The following is a 20,730-nucleotide window of genomic DNA, read 5'->3' on the forward strand; positions in this document are numbered from 1 at the left end:
GTACTAATTGTATATGTCACTGACATCTATATATCTATCTATTCTATGTGTATAACCCATATATCTGTATCTATGTGTGTAATCCATCTCTTCTAGACTGTCGGGTCCCCGTGTCATTTTAGAGTACGTGGCTGCTGAATTACCGACTTTTCTTCTATCTATATAATATATATACATATATATGTGTGTGTCATTGACATCTATATCTCTACAGTCATGGCCAAAAGTATTCACACCCCTGCAATTCTGTCAGATAATACTCAGTTTCTTCCTGAAAATGATTGCAAACACAAATTCTTTGGTATTATCTTTAAAAAAGATGAAATATGTTATAATGTCATATGATGAGAATTGGAAATGGGAAAAGCTCAGCCAAACCTCTGTAACCACCGGCTGTAATCTAACACCTGGAAATTGCCAGGATGTTATTTCATTCATCCCTATTTGTGCCTCCATCATTATCAGCTGCTTTATAAGGGGCAGATAGTGAGAGAAAAAGTATTGGTTATTCCGCTGCATTGTGACATCATCACTTACCTTATATGGAAGCGGGCAGTGATGTCACACAGGTGAGTGATGATGTCACAATAGAGCGGAACCTATCTAACCCTCCGTTCCATCTCACGGCCTCAGACTTGGTATATGTGTCTCCTGACAACACTTACCTAGTTTTTCTCCTTGTGAGATTAGCCATTTACTTGTGGAATAGCGGAAAACTTCTGTATTAGAGGAATACTTCTGGATTTTCCTGAAGATTACTGACTGAGGACTTCTCCATCTGGAGGTAAATCTATTGAGGCTGTTAGGAATCTAGAAGTTTTTCTCCTGATTCCTTCCCTTGTATTCTGGTAGATGGGAAGCGGCCATTGCCCCTGGAGATGAGTAACTCGTCCGGCACAAATCACGGCACAATACAACAGAAAAAAACATTTTCATTAATTTTTATTTATTTACAAATCATGAAACAAATCCAGTCCTCAGTGACCGGATATAAGAGTAGGAATCGTCGAGAGAAAACCAGGGAGCAAATATCAGTGTCCAGCAATTTACAGGGGGAGGAGGGGAGATTTCCTTTATTAATAAATAGTAGTAATAATAATGGCAGCCAGCGCTCTACCTGTATGGGGCAGGGCGGGCTGCACCAGGGATTATAGCACTGTGTAATATGGCTCCAATGTTATCTTCTCCCCTTCAGATCTCCCTCCTGACTCTGTCTGGTCCAGGACCACAGAGGGGACGTCAGCTCCTGGCTGTCTGGTCCAGGACCACAGAGGGGACGTCAGTCACCACCTACATAAGCTGAGAAGAGAACATCAGCGTGCACAGGACCCGCAGAGCCGGACATCTGTAGAGTGAGTATAATGGCGGAGGAGCCGCCTCCGGGGTCCATCTTCTTACACTAATTAGATAAGTGGAGGAGGCCGGACCACGGCTGTCGGCACCGACCACTGAGTTAGGCCAGAATTGCACCTGACAACCTCCCGCATTTAACCACTATCATTCGGCTACTTGTTGGCTGATTGTCGGGTGTCTGATGCCATTAAGGCAGTTCTTACTGCTGGAAAATACTGACCAAATACTGAGCATGTGAACGTGGCTTAAAGCTGAAAATTTTTTGGTTTAGATCTGAAATAAAACTTGTGTCAGAGTATAATGTAGCCCCCCCTCATAAAATATAATGCAGCCCCCTCATAGAGTATAATGCATCCCCTCCCATAGAGTATAATGTAGCCCCCTTATATAATATAATGTAGCCCCCTTGTAGAATATAATGCAGCCCTCAAATAGAATAATGCAGCCCCCTCATAGAGTAAAATGCAGCCCCTTCATAGGGTATAATGCAGTCCCCTTAAAGAATATAATGTAGCCCCCTCAAATACTATAATGCAGCCCCCCATAGAGTAAAATGCTGCCCCTTCATAGGGTATAATGCAAACTCCCATAGAATATAATGTAGCCCCCTCATATAATATAATGTAGCCCCTCCATAGAATATAATGTAGCCTCTCCATAGAATATAATACAGCCCCACAGTCCTACAGTCTTATGGCCACCAGTACTAACTGATATATATATATATATATATCCCACAATCCTCACCTCTCCTCCTCATTCCCCCGCGGTTCCAGACTCTGTTCCAGTCTCAGCAGCTGCACTGCCATCTGCCCGGCACACAGTATGAGGTGACGTCATCGCGCACCGGCTGTGGCAGAGGGCAATGATGGAGCAGGGAGTATCATCTGATGCCCTCTCCTCTATTATTGCACCTATGATGCCAATACAGTTGAATGCGGCACATGCTGGGGGCAGCAGCGGTGGAGCAGCAGGCGACAGGAGGAAGGAGCCGACTGCTGCGGCTAAAGAGAAATAAATATTCACTGCTCCCCACGCCCATGGCCAGTCCGACCCGGGCTCTACACACAGAACTGAGGAATAAAATGGTAAAACTCATCTGTTCCTTATACTACAGGTGGAATAACGCTCTACTGCTGGAAGGTTCTCAAAGTTTTACTTGTTGAGCGTTGAAAACTCCAAGTGTAAACTTTGTTCTGGATTAGGAATCTTATTTCCATCGGGAATTCACCAGATATTACTGTAAGTATTCTGAGATCATAACAAACATTTCCAGCCTAAAAATAAAAGAATAAAATCTGACCGATCTATTGTTCCTTTTAGGGTTGATAAACGACTACAGAGCTGAAATCTTGACAAGAAGATCCCTGTCGATTACTAAGATCCCAGCTGAATTCTGTAGCACTACTAGTGACATCACATTTCTTGGATTTACAAGAAGAGTAAAGTAGTTAGAAGGTAACGATACTTTTATGTAACATTTAAGTCTAAGTTGCAATGTGTGACCATGATGTGAGGAATAGCGCCATTTCCGGCCATTATATGGCTTGTATGGTATTTTGTATTGTTCTACAGTTTTCACCCTACAGTCACTATCTCTAATTTGCATTTGTCTTTGAATCAGTGTCTCCCGCACAAAAAGTATTTTACCTCTTTCCTTAGGTAGCACAGAGCCATGGAGGAAAGTATATATCAGTACTGAGCATTGCAGCTGTGAATCCAGCTCTGGTCTAAGCTAATATACCTGCTAGAATCCTGCAGGACAATGATTCTGTGCTTCGTCCTGGCAGCTCCTCCTCTGCCTCCTAACTTGTGAAATCTCTGTGCAGAGCAAGACGGATTACAGGAGGTTATTCAGAGTTAATGAGCTCAGGAGACGGGGAAGGGGAGGAATTGACCCATAAGAATAGATTAAAGACGATTTCTCTGATATCATATGTTACAAAGTTTCTTATAATCACTTATACTAGTGATTTATACAATTTGTTGCCGGGCAGTTCCAATGTAAACACATTCTCGATGTTTTGCGGCTTCATCTTCTCGTCCTTCCATACTACTTATGGTCACTACTTTTTGGCTTTTGCGGTTTATTGTCCTATAACTTTTCTCCATTTGTTGATTATTTTGCAGGACTTCTCGCGCACTGAGTGACTTCTGCGTGTTGCTCTGCGCTGTGAGATCTGCGACTATTGTGCGCCGGAAGAGCACTTTACTGAACACTTTTCAGGAGAAACCATGAGTTCTCGGGAATTGAGGCAGCTGATCATGGACAACATTGCATGGATGAACCGGCCAGAAAACCGAAGTAAGTGAACCTTTACAATGTAAGGGGTGTGTGTGGGGGGATTATACCGGGGTCTTTTTGTCGTCACCCCAGTAACAACAGTTTCCACTCTCTAGTTCTTTCCATAAGAGGAGTTAGAAATATTTCTGCCTGTATACTGGGGACAATGTTAGACGGGGAACTAAACTAATAACTCTGGGTATTGTAGTAGTGACGATCGGTGGGGTCCGGACCCTCAGACCAGCACACATCGCTCACAACAGGGGTCAACGTGCTTAGATAATTCTTGGGTGTGTGCAGAGCGGTGTCCCGGCCCAGTAAAAAGTTATAGAGAAATAATAGATAGATAATAGATGATAGACACATTTGTACCTGTCATTTATGATATTTTCTGTAATTATAATACATGGTTTTTCTCTTCAGATCAGAGCCCTGTGATCGGAAGACTCAGGTCGTCTCAGACAAGAGGAGGAAGGATTGAAGATGACAGAGATTATTTACCTTCTCCAGAGAGAAGAAGAAGAGTTAGAGACCCATCCAGGCGCTCAGTACGAGAGGAGACCAGACACAGGAGCCGTTCGCCACATAGGCCGCTACCTGACCGTCCCATCTCTCCTGAGCCTTTACCACCGACCACGCGCCCTGACAATCTCAGGCCTGCGGAGGCTTTACCACCAACCACGCTCCCTGACAATCTCAGGCCTGCGGAGGCTTTACCACCGACCACGCTCCCGGACCGTCACAGTTCTGCTGATACGTCACTACCGAGCAGCAGCAATAACAGGAGTGGTGAAAATGAAGCGGCAACCACCTCCGGGGCTGATCCTCAGCCAAGGTTTATTCCACCATCCGTCGGCACAGATGCTGAGAATCAGGCCGGATTAGATTTAGATGAGGATACAACACCACCGCAGGCTGCACCCCTGCGGAGGAGAGGACGGCGGAGAGGAATGACAAGGATACGGCAAATAGAACGCCTTCCTACCAGGAGCGCCACAGGCCAGGAGGAGATTCCTTCTTGTGCCATATGTCTAGGTGATTATGAAGTAGGTGAGCAGCTTATTGTGCTGCCCTGCCGACATCTTTTTCATCAGAGCTGCATTACACCATGGCTCCGCCAAAACCGCTACTGTCCTTACTGCCGCCAAAACTGTTTCCAACAGAACAGACAGAGAAGAGCATAAATCCCAACATGTGCTCGTGTATCCATCCCCTATATATATTTATTTCCTTTATTAATGATTTTTACTAAATAAAATGTATATGTTTTTTATACTTATGAAGTCAGCACTCCATTTTTTCAGTTTTCTATGTTACCAGGAGTTTCTTCGTGTACTGCCATATTGATACATTTATAGAGGAACAGTCACACGATGCAACTACTTTTTACCTATTTATGCATCATTTCCGGAATTTTCTAAACTGCATCGGTGATATGTCCGCCACTGCATTACAGAATCCATTTAGCTCTAGTGGTCCCCATACTTGCCATTATCCGTTCTGCAATTTCTGAGGCAACACCTCTATTAAATCTGTGGACAGTTTGCTCCAATTTCAAATCAAGCACTAAATCTATTGTAATACTTCTAATCTGATTTACTATGCTGCACGTGAGTGTCCATATATATGGGGGTGCACTACACTATAGAGGCTGCCTATGGGGGTGCATTATATTAGGGGCTGCATTACACTATAGAGGCTGCCTATGGGGGTGCATTATATTAGGGGCTGCATTACACTATAGAGGCTGCCTATGGGGGTGCATTATATTAGGGGCTGCATTATACTATAGAGGCTGCGTTATACTATAGAGGCTGCCTATGGGGGAGCATTATATTACATTATACTAGGGGGTGCATTATATTATAGAACCTGCCTTTGGAGGTGCATTATATTAGGGGCTGAATTATACTATAGAGGCTGCCTGTGGCGGTGCATTATATTATAGAGGCTGCCTATGGGATGCATTATACTATAAAGGCTGCGTTTGGGGCTGCATTATACTATAAAGGCTGCCTGTGGGGGTGCATTATACTATAGAGGCTGCCTATGGGCCTACATTATACTATAGAGGCTGCCTATGGGGGGGGGGCATTATATTAGGGGCTGCCTTACACTATAGAGTCTGCATTATACTATAGAGTCTGCCTATGGGGGATGCATTATACTACTGAGTCGGCCTATGGGGGTGCATTATACTATAGAGTCTGCCTATAGAGGCTGCCTATGGCGGGTACATTATGCTATAGAGGCTGCCTATGGGGGTGCATTATATTAGGGGCTGCATTATACTATAGTCTCCTTATGGGAGGTACATTATACTATAGAGTCTGCCTATGGGGGGTGCATTATACTATGGAGTCTGACTACGGGGGGTGCATTACACTTTAGAGTCTGCCTATGGCGGGTGCATTATGCTGCCGAGAGCACAACGGAGGGGGGCCGCTGCCGAGAGCGCAACGGAGGGGGGCGGAGGATCTACAGTCCCCTGCAGTGGATTCAGTCTCCTCCTACGGAGGGAGATCCATCATCCGGGGTCAGATGTGTCAGCCCCTCTGGAAACAAAAGGCATGCTGGGAGATGTAGTTCCATGATGTCATTAATGAGGGAAGTAGCCGGGTCGTCCTTCCTACACCACACGACGTACCCCAGAGCCTTCGAGCCGCTCCTCATCCTCTTCATCCGGGGTGGAGAGGACGCGGATGAACGACAGACCGAACTGCTCCTGCTTGTTGAAGGGCTGCGTGCAGGTGACACGGTCCCACTTCTCCAGGGCGGCTCCTGCGAGGAAGTCTCCTGCCGAGGGGAGTCTGCTCTACAGAAAAACCTGCAGTCCCCCCAGAGCAGCACACACTCCAGTCACCTCCAGAGCTGCATCCACTGAAAATATTCATATACTCCAGCCACCACCAGAGCTGCATCCACAGAAAATATTCATATACTCCAGCCACCACCAGAGCTGCATCCACAGATAATATTCATATACTCCAGCCACCTCCAGAGCTGCATCCACAGAAAATATTCATATACTCCAGCCACCTCCAGAGCTGCATCCACTGAAAATATGCATATACTCCAGCCACCTCCAGAGCTGCAGTCTGTAAATTCACACATTATACTCCACTCACATCTACAGTGGCATGTAACCGTTTATCCCCTGCTGGCCAGAATCACTGTTATTGTGAACAGTGAAGAGAGCTGAAGATGAAATGATCTGTAAAAGGCCTAAAGTTACAGATGACGCCTCTCCTTGGTGTTTTAGGCAATAAAAATATATATTATTTTCATCGTTTACATTTTAAAAATTATAAAAAGGAAAATGAGCAGATGAAAAAGTTTGTGCACCCTGCATGGTTAGTACAAGTATCAGCCTGTAAACGCTTTCTGTATCCAGACACGAGTCTTTCAGTTCTTGTGTGAGGGATTTTCCTCCGTTCTTCCTTGGAGAATTCCTCCAGTTCTGTGAGATTCCTGGGGCGTTTTGCTTCCTCTGCTATTTTGAGGTTTCGCCACAGATTTTCAATGATGCTGAGATCAGGGGACTGTGAGGGCCATTGTAAAACCTTCAGTTTGCCCCTTTTCAGGTCTATTGTGGATTGTGACGTGTGTTTAGGACCATTCTCCATATGTAGCAGCCATCCTCTTCCTCTTTTCACCTTCAGCTTTTTTACAGATGTTTTTTTCAAAAATTTGTTGAAATTTCATTGAATCCATTCTTCACTCTACCCTTGAAATTTTCCCCAAGCTATTGGCTGCAACACAGTGCAAAGAATGATCCTCCCCCATGCTTAATGGTTGGCGAGATGTTATTTTCCTGACATTCTGTGCCCTTTTTTCTCCACCTTTTATCATTGTGGCCACAGAGTTCTATTTTATCCTCATCGGTCCACAGGACTTGTTTCCAAAATGCATCAGGCTTGTTTAGATGTTCTTTGCAGACTTCTAAAGCTGAATTCCATTGATTGGATGCAGGAGAGGTTTTCCTCTGATGACTCTTCCATGAAGGTCATATTTGTGCAGGTGTCTCTGAACAGTAGAACAATGTACCACAACTCCAGAGTCTGCTCAATTTTTCTGAAGGTCTTTTGCAGCCAAGTGGGAGTTCTGATTTGCTTCTCTACCAATCCTATGAGCAGCTCTTGATGAAATTTTCCTTGGTCTTCCAGACCTTATCTTGACCTCCACTGTTTCTGGTAACTGCCATTTTTTAACTACATTACTAAATGAGGAAAAGGCAACATGGAAACGCTTTTCTATCTTCTTATAGCCTTCTCCTGCTTTGTGGGCTCCACCATTTTCCTTTTCAGAATGCTAGGCAGCCGCTTAGAAGAATTCAAAGCTGCTGTTTTTTGGTTAGAGGAGGCTGGGTTTTTATAAAGCTGGGAAATTTCCATCATCGGCCTTTCCTAACAATTATAGTGAAGAAGCCATAACCTTAACAGGCTAATTAAGGTCTGAAACCTGGGTCAAAGTTATCTGAGCACACATATATCCAAGGGTGCACAAACCTTGGCATCAGCCAGTTGTCCTTTAAGTAATTTTGAAAATCTAAAAGATGAAATTACCGTATATACTCGAGTATAAGCCGAGATTTTCAGCCCACTTTTTTTGGCTGAAAGTAACCCTCTCGGCTTATACTCGAGTCATACCCAAGGGTCGGCAGGGGAGGGGGAGCTGAGCTTTGTAATAATACTGCTCCTGGCACGGTCCCTGCACCTTTTTTCCCCCCCCCGACAGCTTGTTTCTGTAGTGAGCGGTCACATGGTACCGCTCACTACAGTAATGAATATGGACCCGACTCCACTCCCATAGGGGTGGAGCCGCATATTCATTACTGTAATGAGGGGTACCATGTGACCGCTCACTACAGGAAGAAGCTGCCGGGGTACAGATGTGCAGGGACCGCGCCAGGAGCAGGTGATATAACGCAGTGCGCTATATTCACCTGCTCCCCGTTCCACCGTCGGCGCCGCTGCCTCCTCTACACTGACGCTCAGGTCAGAGGGTGCGGTGACGCAATTAGTTCGCGCCGCCCTCTGCCTGAACATCAGTGCACAGGATGGGGAAGACACAGCGGCAGTCGGCGGTGGAATGGGGAGCAGGTGAATATAGCAAGTGCCGAGGGCCTGAGAGGTGAGTATGCGATTTTTTTATTCTTTTAATCGCAGCAATAGCATATGGGGCAAATATCTGTATGGAGCATCTTATGGGGCCATAATCCACATTTGTGCAGCATTGTATGGGGCATATTTTAATATGGAGCATCTTATGGGGCCATCATGAACTGTATGGAGCATTATATGGGGCTCCTGATTCAATATGGACATTCAAAAACACTTAACCTATTGATGTCTCAATTAATTTTACTTTTATTGGTATCTATTTTTATTTTTGACATTTACCAGTAGCTGCTGCATTTCACATTCCAGGCTTATACTCGAGTCAATAAGTTTTCCCAGTGTCGGCTTATACTCAAGTACATACGAGATATAGATAGATAGATAGAATTTTCGTTCTCACCCCAAATGGGGGTGGTCTTTGTTGTCCTTCCTCATTCTCGAGTCCTCCTGGGAGTTTGAGGGTTCTGCGCAGGATCTTAGCTGTTCCCAGCATTGCGCTTTTCTGGACAGAGCTCAGATGTTGCTCCTGGGATCTGTTGCAGCCATCCTTCCTCTTAGGGGTCACTGCTCCACATGCTACGATCACCACTGGAATCACTGTTGCCTCCACACCTTCTCCAGTTCTCCTCTGAGGCCCTGGTGTTTCTCCAGCTTCTCATATTCCTTCTTTCTGATGTTGCTGCCTCATCTATTATCATTGCTGTCCTCTGCTCCTTGTCTACTATCACAACGTCTGGTTGGTTAGCCAACACCTGCTTATCCATCTGGATCTTTAGATCCCACAGGATTTTAGCCCTTTCATTCTCCACCATTTATCTGGGGTCTCCCACCTGGACTTAGCCCATACGCTGTGCAGATGTTCCTGTATACAGTTCCCGCTCCTTGGTTGTGGCATTCGGTAGACGCTGTTCCTGCATTTCGCATCCTGCCATTGTGTGTTGGACGATTTCTGAGGTTTCTTTGCATAGTCTGCGCCTTGGGTCTTGTAGATTCCGGCTTCTATGGATCTGGTCCTTGGTGCTCGCTCTTTTGCCGCTATGATCAGTGCCTCTGTCTCGGAGTCCTGCTTTCTCCAGCCATTGGTAGGATTTCTCCATGTCAGCCGCCTCCATTATCTGTCGATGGTACGTCCCATGCAGCGGCTTGTCTTGCCATGGTGCTTCATGGTCCTGCTCCTTCCAGATCTGTTGCTGCCTTAGGCTCTCTCAGCATCTCATCTTTTGGAGCCATTTTCCTGATGTATTCCTGGATACTCCTGGTTTCATCCGTGATGGTGGCTTGGATGCTTATCAGGCCTCGACCACCCTCCTTTCTGCTGGCGTACAATCTTTGGGTGTTAGACTTAGGGTGGAGACCTCCATGCATTGTGAGGAGCTCTCGTGTCTTTTGGCCAGCACTGTTCACAATAACAGTAATTTTGACCAGGGGTGCACAAACTTTTACATGTTGCTGTACTACAGTCACACCTAAAGCTGCAATAAATAAAAAATTACATTTTCTGCACCAGCCACATCTAGAGCTGTTGTCACCATTTTCCTTTACCCTCTTTGAACATCCGGACCCCTCTGTGGTTCTTCATCAGTCTGGCGTCTGCCGGTGGCATCAGCGTGGTCGTGGGGAGGAGAGTGGTGAACCCCTTATCCAGAGCCCAGATGGAACGTCCCACGTCGATCTGTAGGAAGGCCGAACCACTGTTTCCTGTTCACGGGGGAGGACACAACACATGAGAGCAGAGACACCCAGTCACACACAAGCTGGAACACCAAGATCTGCTCCAACTGTGGCACCTATATCAATGTAGCCGATGTGACAGGCTCGATCCAACTGTAACTCCACCCGGAGCTGCCGGCTGCGGTCCCGGGGACAGCTGAGCCACGCTGGGTGAGGTTGTCTATCAGGAGATTCTCCACCGGATGTTTTGGGTCCTGCAACAGGTGGAAAGAGAAGTGTGTAACCTGCACGTCGAGGCTCCTGCAATACAAATAGGAGAGCAGAACGTCGGGGCCACGTGAAGAACGAAACTGGGATCATAAACACAAAAGAAATGCTGTCACAGCAGGCAGTAAAGCGAGCGGGTAATCAGCCTGCAGTGTATGTGCCGCCATCTAGTGGCCAAAGGTAACACACACAAGAAGATGGAAATATTAGGGGGGTTTTGCTCAATTAAAAAACAAAAAAATAAATGAAGCAACAAGTGAGTTGTGTGAGCCCGAGAGACCGAGGTTTAGCCCTAAAAATAAGAATTGTAGAATAAACAAATCATGGACACGTCGGGCGCGGCCTCAGGAGCTGCAGAGGTCAGCTGTGCTACACTGCCGGCATCCGCCTGTACCAGGAGCAGCTCCCGGCCCACTGACATTAGGGCGACCACAATCCCGGCGGGGGAGACAGCGCGCCATGTTGTGCTCACAGTCACTACAGGCAGCCATACACTCTGGGGGGGGGGCAGGGACCGCGCACTCTGGGGGGGGGCAGGGACCGCACTCTGGGGGGGGCAGGGACCGTGCACTCTGGGGGGGGGCAGGGGCCGCACTCGGGGGGGGGGGGGGCAGCGACCGTGCACTCTGGGGGGGGGGCAGGGACCGCACTCTGGGGGGGGGGGGGCAGGGACCGCGCACTCTGGGGGGGGGGGCAGGGACCGCACTCGGGGGGGGGCAGCGACCGTGCACTCTGGGGGGGGGGCAGGGACCGCACTCTGGGGGGGGGGGCAGCGACCGTGCACTCTGGGGGGGGGGGCAGGGACCGCACTCTGGGGGGGGGGCAGGGACCGCGCACTCTGGGGGGGGGGCAGGGACCGCACTCTGGGGGGGGGCAGCCATACACTCTGGGGGGGGGGGCAGGGACCGAGCACTCTGGGGGGGGGGGCAGGGACCGCACTCTGGGGGGGGGGGCAGGGACCGCACTCTGGGGGGGGGGGGCCAGGGACCGTGCACTCGGCGCCATGATGCAGAACACGGTCCGGCTGATTGTACAATGAATTGGTCTCCAGCAAAGTAACGCACAGAAAACGCCATTCACACCTCGGTATTCGGTAACAAGGTGAACCGGCCTGGGTGTACCAACATGGCAGCGTCTACACTGGAGTTGATTTCTTGAGGGGGAGGAGTGAGTCCTTGGATCATGACATCCCGGAAAGGGCGGAGCCTCCTTCAGTCCAATGAAGATCGGTAGATGCTAGAGTGTATGGGCTCCTTCCAGGTGTGACGTCATTTCCGGGGGCGTGTCATATCGGGAGGGGGCGTGTTCTCCAAGGCGGCAAAGGAAAGCAGCATGACAGCTTGTGGACGCCATGGAGGTCAGTGGTTTCAGGGTGAAAAATGCTACTTGCCGCTCGCTATTCGCTATTGGGGGGAGGCCCTGTGGTGGTCGACCTACTTGTCTGTGTGGGGAGTGACCCGTGGTGGGATTTTGGGGGGTGTTGCTGGCTATTGTGGGGGACCCCTGTGGTGTGGTTTTGGGGGGCTCCGCTGCTGCTGGCTATTGTGGGGGTTCCCTGCGGTGGGATTTTGGGGGGCTCTGCTGCTGCTGGCTATTGTGGGGGATCCCTGCGGTGGGATTTTGGGGGGCTCCGCTGCTGCTGGCTATTGTGGGGGACCCCTGTGGTGGGATTTTGGGGGGCTCTGCTGCTGCTGGCTATTGTGGGGGACCCCTGTGGTGGGATTTTGGGGGGCTCTGCTGCTGGCTATTGTGGGGGATCCCTGCGGTGGGATTTTGGGGGGCTCCGCTGCTGCTGGCTATTGTGGGGGACCGCTGTGGTGTGGTTTTGGGGGGCTCCGCTGATGCTGGCTATTGTGGGGGACCCCTGTGGTGGGATTTTGGTGGGCTCCGCTGCTGTTGGCTATTGTGGGGGACCCCTGCGGTGGGATTTTGGTGGGCTCTGCTGCTGCTGGCTACTGTGGGGGACCGCTGCGGTGTGGTTTTGGGGGGCTCCGCTGCTGCTGGCTATTGTGAGGGGACCCCTGTGGTGGGGTTTTGGTGGGCTCCGCTGCTGCTGGCTATTGTGGGGGACCCCTGTGGTGGGATTTTGGTGGGCTCCGCTGCTGCTGGCTATTGTGGGGGACCGCTGCGGTGTGGTTTTGGGGGGCTACGCTGCTGCTGGCTATTGTGGGGGACCGCTGCGGTGTGGTTTTGGGGGGCTCCGCTGCTGCTGGCTATTGTGGGGGACCGCTGCAGTTTTGGTGGGCTCCGCTGATGCTGGCTATTGTGGGGGACCCCTGCGGTGGGATTTTGGTGGGCTCTGCTGCTGTTGGCTATTGTGGGGGACTGCTGCGGTGTGGTTTTGGGGGGCTCCGCTGCTGCTGGCTATTGTGGGGGGACCCCTGTGGTGGGGTTTTGGTGGGCTCCGCTGCTGCTGGCTATTGTGGGGGATCCCTGCTGTGGGATTTTGGGGGGCTCCGCTGCTGCTGGCTATTGTGGGGGACCCCTGCAGTGGCATTTTGGGGGGCTCCACTGCTGCTGGCTATTGTGGGGGACTGCTGCGGTGTGGTTTTGGGGGGCTCCGCTGCTGCTGGCTATTGTGGGGACCCCTGTGGTGGGGTTTTGGTGGGCTCCGCTGCTGCTGGCTATTGTGGGGGACCCCTGCGGTGGGATTTTGGTGGGCTCTGCTGCTGCTGGCTATTGTGGGGGACCGCTGCGGTGTGGTTTTGGGGGGCTCCGCTGCTGCTGGCTATTGTGGGGGGACCCCTGTGGTGGAGTTTTGGTGGGCTCCGCTGCTGCTGGCTATTGTGGGGGACCCCTGCGGTGGGATTTTGGTGGGCTCTGCTGCTGCTGCTGGCTATTGTGGGGGACCGCTGCGGTGTGGTTTTGGGGGGCTCCGCTGCTGCTGGCTATTGTGGGGGGACCCCTGTGGTGGGGTTTTGGTGGGCTCCGCTGCTGCTGGCTATTGTGGGGGACCCCTGTGGTGGGATTTTGGTGGGCTCCGCTGCTGCTGGCTATTGTGGGGGACCCCTGCGGTGGGATTTTGGGGGGCTCCGCTGCTGCTGGCTATTGTGGGGGACCGCTGCTGTGTGGTTTTGGGGGGCTCCGCTGCTGCTGGCTATTGTGGGGGACCGCTGCAGTTTTGGTGGGCTCCGCTGATGCTGGCTATTGTGGGGGACCCCTGTGGTGGGATTTTGGTGGGCTCCGCTGCTGCTGGCTATTGTGGGGGACCCCTGCGGTGGGATTTTGGTGGGCTCTGCTGCTGCTGGCTATTGTGGGGGACCGCTGCGGTGTGGTTTTGGGGGCTCCGCTGCTGCTGGCTATTGTGGGGGGACCCCTGTGGTGGGGTTTTGGTGGGCTCCGCTGCTGCTGGCTATTGTGGGGGACCCCTGCGGTGGGATTTTGGTGGGCTCTGCTGCTGCTGGCTATTGTGGGGGACCGCTGCGGTGTGGTTTTGGGGGGCTCCGCTGCTGCTGGCTATTGTGGGGGGACCCCTGTGGTGGGGTTTTGGTGGGCTCCGCTGCTGCTGGCTATTGTGGGGGACCCCTGTGGTGGGATTTTGGTGGGCTCCGCTGCTGCTGGCTATTGTGGGGGATCCCTGCTGTGGGATTTTGGGGGGCTCCGCTGCTGCTGGCTATTGTGGGGGACCCCTGCGGTGGCATTTTGGGGGCTCCGCTGCTGCTGGCTATTGTGGGGGACCGCTGCGGTGTGGTTTTGGGGGGCTCCGCTGCTGCTGGCTATTGTGGGGGACCGCTGCGGTGTGGTTATGGGGGGCTCCGCTGCTGCTGGCTATTGTGGGGGACCGCTGCGGTGTGGTTTTGGGGGGCTCCGCTGCTGCTGGCTATTGTGGGGGACCGCTGCAGTTTTGGTGGGCTCCGCTGATGCTGGCTATTGTGGGGGACCCCTGTGGTGGGATTTTGGTGGGCTCCGCTGCTGCTGGCTATTGTGGGGGACCCCTGCGATGGGATTTTGGTGGGCTCTGCTGCTGTTGGCTATTGTGGGGGACTGCTGCGGTGGGGTTTTGGTGGGCTCCGCTGCTGCTGGCTATTGTGGGGGGACCCCTGTGGTGGGATTTTGGTGGGCTCCGCTGCTGCTGGCTATTGTGGGGGACCCCTGCGATGGGATTTTGGTGGGCTCTGCTGCTGTTGGCTATTGTGGGGGGACCCCTGTGGTGGGGTTTTGGTGGGCTCCGCTGCTGCTGGCTATTGTGGGGGGACCCCTGTGGTGGGGTTTTGGTGGGCTCCGCTGCTGCTGGCTATTGTGGAGGGACCCCTGCGGTGGGATTTTGGTGGGCTCCGCTGCTGCTGGCTATTGTGGGGGACCCCTGTGGTGTGGTTTTGGGGGGTTCCGCTGCTGGCTATTGTGGGGGACCCCTGTGGTAGGGTTTTGGTGGGCTCCGCTGCTGCTGGCTATTGTGGAGGACCCCTGTGGTGGGGTTTTGGTGGGCTCCGCTGCTGCTGGCTATTGTGGGGGACCCCTGTGGTGGGGTTTTGGTGGGCTCCGCTGCTGCTGGCTATTGTGGGGGACCGCTGCGGTGTGGTTTTGGGGGGCTCCGCTGCTGCTGGCTATTGCGGGGGACCGCTGCGGTTTTGGTGGGCTCCGCTGCTGGCTATTGTGGGGGACCCCTGTGGTGTGGTTTTGGTGGGCTCCGCTGCTGCTGGCTATTGTGGGGACCCCTGTGGTGGGGTTTTGGTGGGCACCGCTGCTGCTGGCTATTGTGGGGGACCCCTGTGGTGGGATTTTGGTGGGCTCCGCTGCTGCTGGCTATTGTGGGGGACCCCTGCGGTGGGCTTTTGGGGGGCTCCGCTGCTGCTGGCTATTGTGGGGGACCGCTGCTGTGTGGTTTTGGGGGGCTCCGCTGCTGCTGGCTATTGTGGGGGACCGCTGCAGTTTTGGTGGGCTCCGCTGATGCTGGCTATTGTGGGGGACCCCTGTGGTGGGATTTTGGTGGGCTCCGCTGCTGCTGGCTATTGTGGGGGACCCCTGTGGTGTGGTTTTGGTGGGCTCCGCTGCTGCTGGCTATTGTGGGGGACCCCTGTGGTGGGGTTTTGGTGGGCTCCGCTGCTGCTGGCTATTGTGGGGGACCCCTGTGGTGGGGTTTTGGTGGGCTCCGCTGCTGCTGGCTATTGTGGGGGACCCCTGTGGTGGGGTTTTAGTGGGCTCCGCTGCTGATGGCTATTGTGGGGGACCCCTGTGGTGGGATTTTGGTGGGCTCCGCTGCTGCTGGCTATTGTGGGGGATCCCTGCTGTGGGATTTTGGGGGGCTCCGCTGCTGCTGGCTATTGTGGGGGACCCCTGTGGTGGGGTTTTGGTGGGCTCCGCTGCTGCTGGCTATTGTGGGGGACCCCTGTGGTGGGGTTTTAGTGGGCTCCGCTGCTGATGGCTATTGTGGGGGACCCCTGTGGTGGGATTTTGGTGGGCTCCGCTGCTGCTGGCTATTGTGGGGGATCCCTGCTGTGGGATTTTGGGGGGCTCCGCTGCTGCTGGCTATTGTGGGGGACCCCTGCGGTGGGATTTTGGGGGGCTCTGCTGCTGCTGGCTATTGTGGGGGACTCCTGCGGTGGGATTTTGGGAGGCTCCGCTGCTGCTGGCTATTGTGGGGGACCGCTGCTGTGTGGTTTTGGGGGGCTCCGCTGCTGCTGGCTATTGTGGGGGACCGCTGCAGTTTTGGTGGGCTCCGCTGATGCTGGCTATTGTGGGGGACCCCTGTGGTGGGATTTTGGTGGGCTCCGCTGCTGCTGGCTATTGTGGGGGACCCCTGTGGTGTGGTTTTGGTGGGCTCCGCTGCTGCTGGCTATTGTGGGGGACCCCTGTGGTGGGGTTTTGGTGGGCTCAGCTGCTGCTGGCTATTGTGGGGGACCCCTGTGGTGGGGTTTTGGTGGGCTCCGCTGCTGCTGGCTATTGTGGGGGACCCCTGTGGTGGGGTTTTAGTGGGCTCCGCTGCTGATGGCTATTGTGGGGGACCCCTGTGGTGGGATTTTGGTGGGCTCCGCTGCTGCTGGCTATTGTGGGGGATCCCTGCTGTGGGATTTTGGGGGGCTCCGCTGCTGCTGGCTATTGTGGGGGACCCCTGCGGTGGGATTTTGGGGGGCTCTGCTGCTGCTGGCTATTGTGGGGGACTCCTGCGGTGGGATTTTGGGAGGCTCCGCTGCTGCTGGCTATTGTGGGGGACCCCTGTGGTGGGCTTTTGGGGGGACCTGCTGCTGCTTGCTATTGTGGGATTTTGTGGGGGGGGACTGCTGCTGGCTGTTGTGGTGGACTTCTGTGGTAGGCAACCTGCTTTTGTGAGGGGGGCTGCAGGCTATTGGGGGACCCCTGACCTGCTTGTGGGGGGGGGGGGGCGACCTGCTGCATGCAATTGGGGGTGACCCATTTTAGTGGGGGGGTGACCTGCTTGTGGGGGGGGGGGGGACCTGCTGCTGGCAATTGGGGGGACCCCTGTGGTGGGATTTAGGGGTGACCTGCTTATGGGGAGACTTGTTTGGGGTGAGAGACCTGCTGCTGGCTATTGGGGTGACCCCTGTGGTGTGATTTGGGGGCGACCTGCACCTTTTAGTGAGGGTGACCTGCTTATGGTTGGGTTTGGGGAGGCGACCTGCTTGTTGCGGGACCCCTTTTAGTGGGGGCGACCTGCTTGTGGAGGGGTGACCTGCTGATGGCTATTGATGGGCCCCTGTGGTGGGGTTTGGAGGTGACGTGCTGCTTACGGGGTGGACCCCTTTTAGTGGGGGCGACCTGCTGCTGGCTATTGGGGAGACCCTGGTGATGGGGTATGACGGCGACATGCTTGTGGTCGGGTTTTGGGAGGGCGTGACCTGCTGTCTATTGGGGGGGACCCTTGTGGTGGATGTGGGGGGAGACCTGCTGCAAGCTATTGGGGGACCCCTGTGGTGGGATGCGGGGGTGACCTGCTTGTGGTGGGATGTGGGGAGGCGACCTGCATGTGAGGGGTGACCTGCTGCAGGCTATTTGGGGGACCCCTGTGGTGAGATTTGAGGGCGACCTGCTTGTTGTTGAATGTGGGGAGGCGACCTGCTTGTCATTGAATGTGGGGAGGCGACCTGCTTGTCGTTGAATGTGGGGAGGCGACCTGCTTGTCGTTGAATGTGGGGAGGCGACCTGCTTGTCGTTGAATGTGGGGAGGCGACCTGCTTGTCGTTGAATGTGGGGAGGCGACCTGCTTGTCGTTGAATGTGGGGAGGCGACCTGCTTGTCGTTGAATGTGGGGAGGCGACCTGCTTGTCGTTGAATGTGGGGAGGCGACCTGCTTGTCGTTGAATGTGGGGAGGCGACCTGCTTGTCGTTGAATGTGGGGAGGCGACCTGCTTGTCGTTGAATGTGGGGAGGCGACCTGCTTGTCGTTGAATGTGGGGAGGCGACCTGCTTGTCGTTGAATGTGGGGAGGCGACCTGCTTGTCGTTGAATGTGGGGAGGCGACCTGCTTGTCGTTGAATGTGGGGAGGCGACCTGCTTGTCGTTGAATGTGGGGAGGCGACCTGCTTGTCGTTGAATGTGGGGAGGCGACCTGCTTGTCGTTGAATGTGGGGAGGCGACCTGCTTGTCGTGGAATGTGGGGAGGCGACCTGCTTGTCGTGGAATGTGGGGAGGCGACCTGCTTGTCGTGGAATGTGGGGAGGCGACCTGCTGCTGGCTATTGGGGGGATCCCGTGGTGGGATTTGGGGATGACCTGCTGCTTACAGATGGAACCCTTTTATTGGGGGGTGACCTGCTGCTTACTGGGGGATCCCTTTTATTGGGGGCGACCTGCTTATGGGTTGGGTTTGGGGGGGGGCTGAAGAGGGTTTAAGCTGGGTGGGGGGTGGACATCGAAGGGGGTGTGTGCTGGGTGGGGGGGTCCACGTCCGATGGGTGTTGGATGCCCGATGGGGGTTTGTGGGGGTTGGACGTCCGAAGGGGGTGTGTGCTGGGTGGGGGGGTCCACGTCCGATGGGGGTTTGTGCTCGGGAGGGGGAGTCCACGTGTGATGGGGGTTTGTGCGGGGTGGGGGGTCTGCATCTGGGGGTTTGCTGGGTGGGGGGTTCCGCGTCCGGTGGGGGTTGGACGTCCGATGGTGGTTTGTGGGGGTTGGACGTCCGATGGGTGTTGGACGTCCGATGGGGGTTTGTGGGGGTTGGACGTCCGATGAGAGTTTAAGCTGGGGTGGCGTTCGATTGGAGGGGGTGTCTGATGGGATTTATGGTTGGGGCAGGGGGCGCCATATTTGGATTTACGCTTGAGGGGAGGGAATGTCTAGTGGGCTTTGGATTTATCCTGTGGGGTCCGCTGGTTAATGTGAGGTGGATGTTCCTGACTGGGGGAGCGAGGTTATGCTGTGTGGCCATCTGGTTGATGTGGGGGGGGGGGGGGCTAATGCTTCATTGGGGTACACAAAAAAAATATGAGTGTATGCTGCTTATGCTATGCAAAAAAAAAAGGTATTTCCCTGTAGGGTAGGCCACACCACCAACTGGCACGAAGCTAATCCTTTTTAGCTTAATGTCAGTAGGAGGCAGACATGGGTCTGGACCACCCAGCTCAGTTCTGACTTAGGTTTTGGGTTTTTTTTTTTATTAACGATTTTCCTTTTTCTTTTTTTTTTTTTTTTTTTTTTCAGATACGGCTTTTGAGGGCGACAGTGGAATTGTCACTCTAATCTCCCACCTAGAATTGTCACTACCATATCATCTGTGGTGTACGAGGCAAGGCCCTAACACATCAAGAGTGTTTGTGGTTCCCCAGAGGACGGTCCACGCCACGAATCCCCCTACCCTCTGGCCCCCCCAGAGCCAGATGGAGTAGGGAGGGAAGACTAATCCGTTATGTGCCAGCCGCCGAAAGGTCTGCGTCCAGGTTATTCCATGCCCATCTTCATCATCTGTGAAGAATGATGTGTGACCTTCAGGACAGGTATATCCTACCAGGCAGTGAGGGGGCTACTTTAAAAAAAAAAAAAAAAAAATGGAAAGGACAGGACAAGTATGCCCTAGTTTGCCCCTGAGCAATATGGACATCTTCTGGGGAAACCTTCCTATTCATGCAGCCTCCATGTTTTCCAGAGGCTCCTGTGACCCTGCTCTTAAAATATCCAGGCTTCGGTCTAGGCCTTCTCTGGTGGCCGGTCCACACCGCCAGTGCCCTGAACAATCATGCACACCAACTTTCTAGTGTGTCCTACTCTGCACCTATCAGTTTAAGAGTACTTCGCTTCTGCAACAGAGGACTAAAGTCTGCCTCCCAAGACATCTGCTGTTCAATTTTGTTTGTTTTGGAAATGTTCTGTCCAAAAAACCGACGGGACAACTCTCCGACCCGCCAGGAAAAGATGAGACCTTCCTTTAGGCCAACCCCCTCCTGGCATCCATGAACCCACCAGCACTGGTCTGCTAGGCCTGGATCTAGCAGACTCTCTTCGACATGATGGGGCGTTCCCACCTTGGATGTTTCTCAGGGTCGGCTGCCGTGTCCTTCACAATTCAAGGCCGGTATTACGATCTCTGGTCTGGGACACCGAAACCTCAGACATCGGAGGCAGGCCTGGGGGGAACAGAGCCACATACCAAACCGACAGTCCAACCCGCATGCACCAACAGCATACTACAGTTTTACAATACTTTAGAAATGCATAAAATGAAACAAGCAAAGGCATAAAGTTATTCAATGCAAAAAAATGCAGTCTTATAAAATTGGAAATGTTTCTATATCTAATGGTAAAATGATATTTATCCAGTATTTCTATAAGTAAAAGTCTGAGATTTCTGTGGGAAATGGTCATTTGTTCCTCTTAAACCAGTTCTCAATGTAAATAAAACATTGCTCTGATGAAGTCTCCACATTGTATTTTCGCCTTTCATTTCATGCGCAGGGCAGGACAAGCCCATGATGTATCTGTGTAACACATGGTAGGTGCTATAATAACAGCCGTAGGCTGGTTTCACACCAGCGTTCGGCAGGGCTGCGGATGGCAGCCTTCTTCCTCCGTTAAGGCTACTTTCACACTAACGTCGCTTGCTGTACGTCTCAATGCGTCATTTTGGAGAAAAAACGCATCCTGCAAA

At 52.8% G+C, this 20,730-nt stretch overlaps 2 protein-coding genes and 1 long non-coding RNA gene across 5 annotated transcripts; 2 read left to right on the plus strand and 1 right to left on the minus strand.

Annotated features, from left to right (window-relative positions):
* Positions 1–627: 627 nt before the first annotated feature.
* On the plus strand, positions 628–4,912 carry LOC143816951 (uncharacterized). Of its 2 annotated transcripts, XM_077297957.1 has the most exons (6): positions 628–784; positions 1,196–1,352; positions 2,471–2,595; positions 2,677–2,811; positions 3,484–3,658; positions 4,061–4,912. In XM_077297957.1, the coding sequence occupies exons 5-6, from the start codon at positions 3,589–3,591 to the stop codon at positions 4,819–4,821; spliced, it is 831 nt and encodes a 276-aa protein (XP_077154072.1). In that variant the 5' UTR covers positions 628–784; positions 1,196–1,352; positions 2,471–2,595; positions 2,677–2,811; positions 3,484–3,588; the 3' UTR covers positions 4,822–4,912. The 2 variants fall into 2 exon arrangements, with proteins under 2 accessions (XP_077154072.1, XP_077154073.1); XM_077297958.1 differs by having other exon boundaries at positions 1,196–2,595.
* Positions 4,913–5,048: 136 nt separating this feature from the next.
* LOC143816952 (protein XNDC1N-like) lies at positions 5,049–11,879 on the minus strand. Of its 2 annotated transcripts, none has more exons than XR_013224027.1 (4): positions 11,778–11,847; positions 10,545–10,682; positions 10,300–10,455; positions 5,049–6,433 (listed from the first exon to the last, which is right to left on the minus strand). XR_013224027.1 is itself a non-coding variant. In XM_077297960.1 (4 exons), the coding sequence occupies exons 1-4, from the start codon at positions 11,877–11,879 to the stop codon at positions 6,267–6,269; spliced, it is 609 nt and encodes a 202-aa protein (XP_077154075.1). In that variant the 3' UTR covers positions 5,049–6,266. The 2 variants fall into 2 exon arrangements, 1 of the variants encoding a protein (XP_077154075.1); XM_077297960.1 differs by having other exon boundaries at positions 10,545–10,728; positions 11,778–11,879.
* Positions 11,880–11,917: 38 nt separating this feature from the next.
* On the plus strand, positions 11,918–20,505 carry LOC143816954 (uncharacterized). The gene is made up of 2 exons (XR_013224030.1): positions 11,918–12,052; positions 19,290–20,505. It is a non-coding gene; the product is annotated as an uncharacterized LOC143816954 (long non-coding RNA).
* The last annotated feature ends 225 nt before the right edge of the window (positions 20,506–20,730 follow it).

The sequence above is a fragment of the Ranitomeya variabilis genome, chromosome 3 (genome assembly GCF_051348905.1).
Source record: "Ranitomeya variabilis isolate aRanVar5 chromosome 3, aRanVar5.hap1, whole genome shotgun sequence".
Lineage (NCBI taxonomy): Eukaryota > Metazoa > Chordata > Amphibia > Anura > Dendrobatidae > Ranitomeya > Ranitomeya variabilis.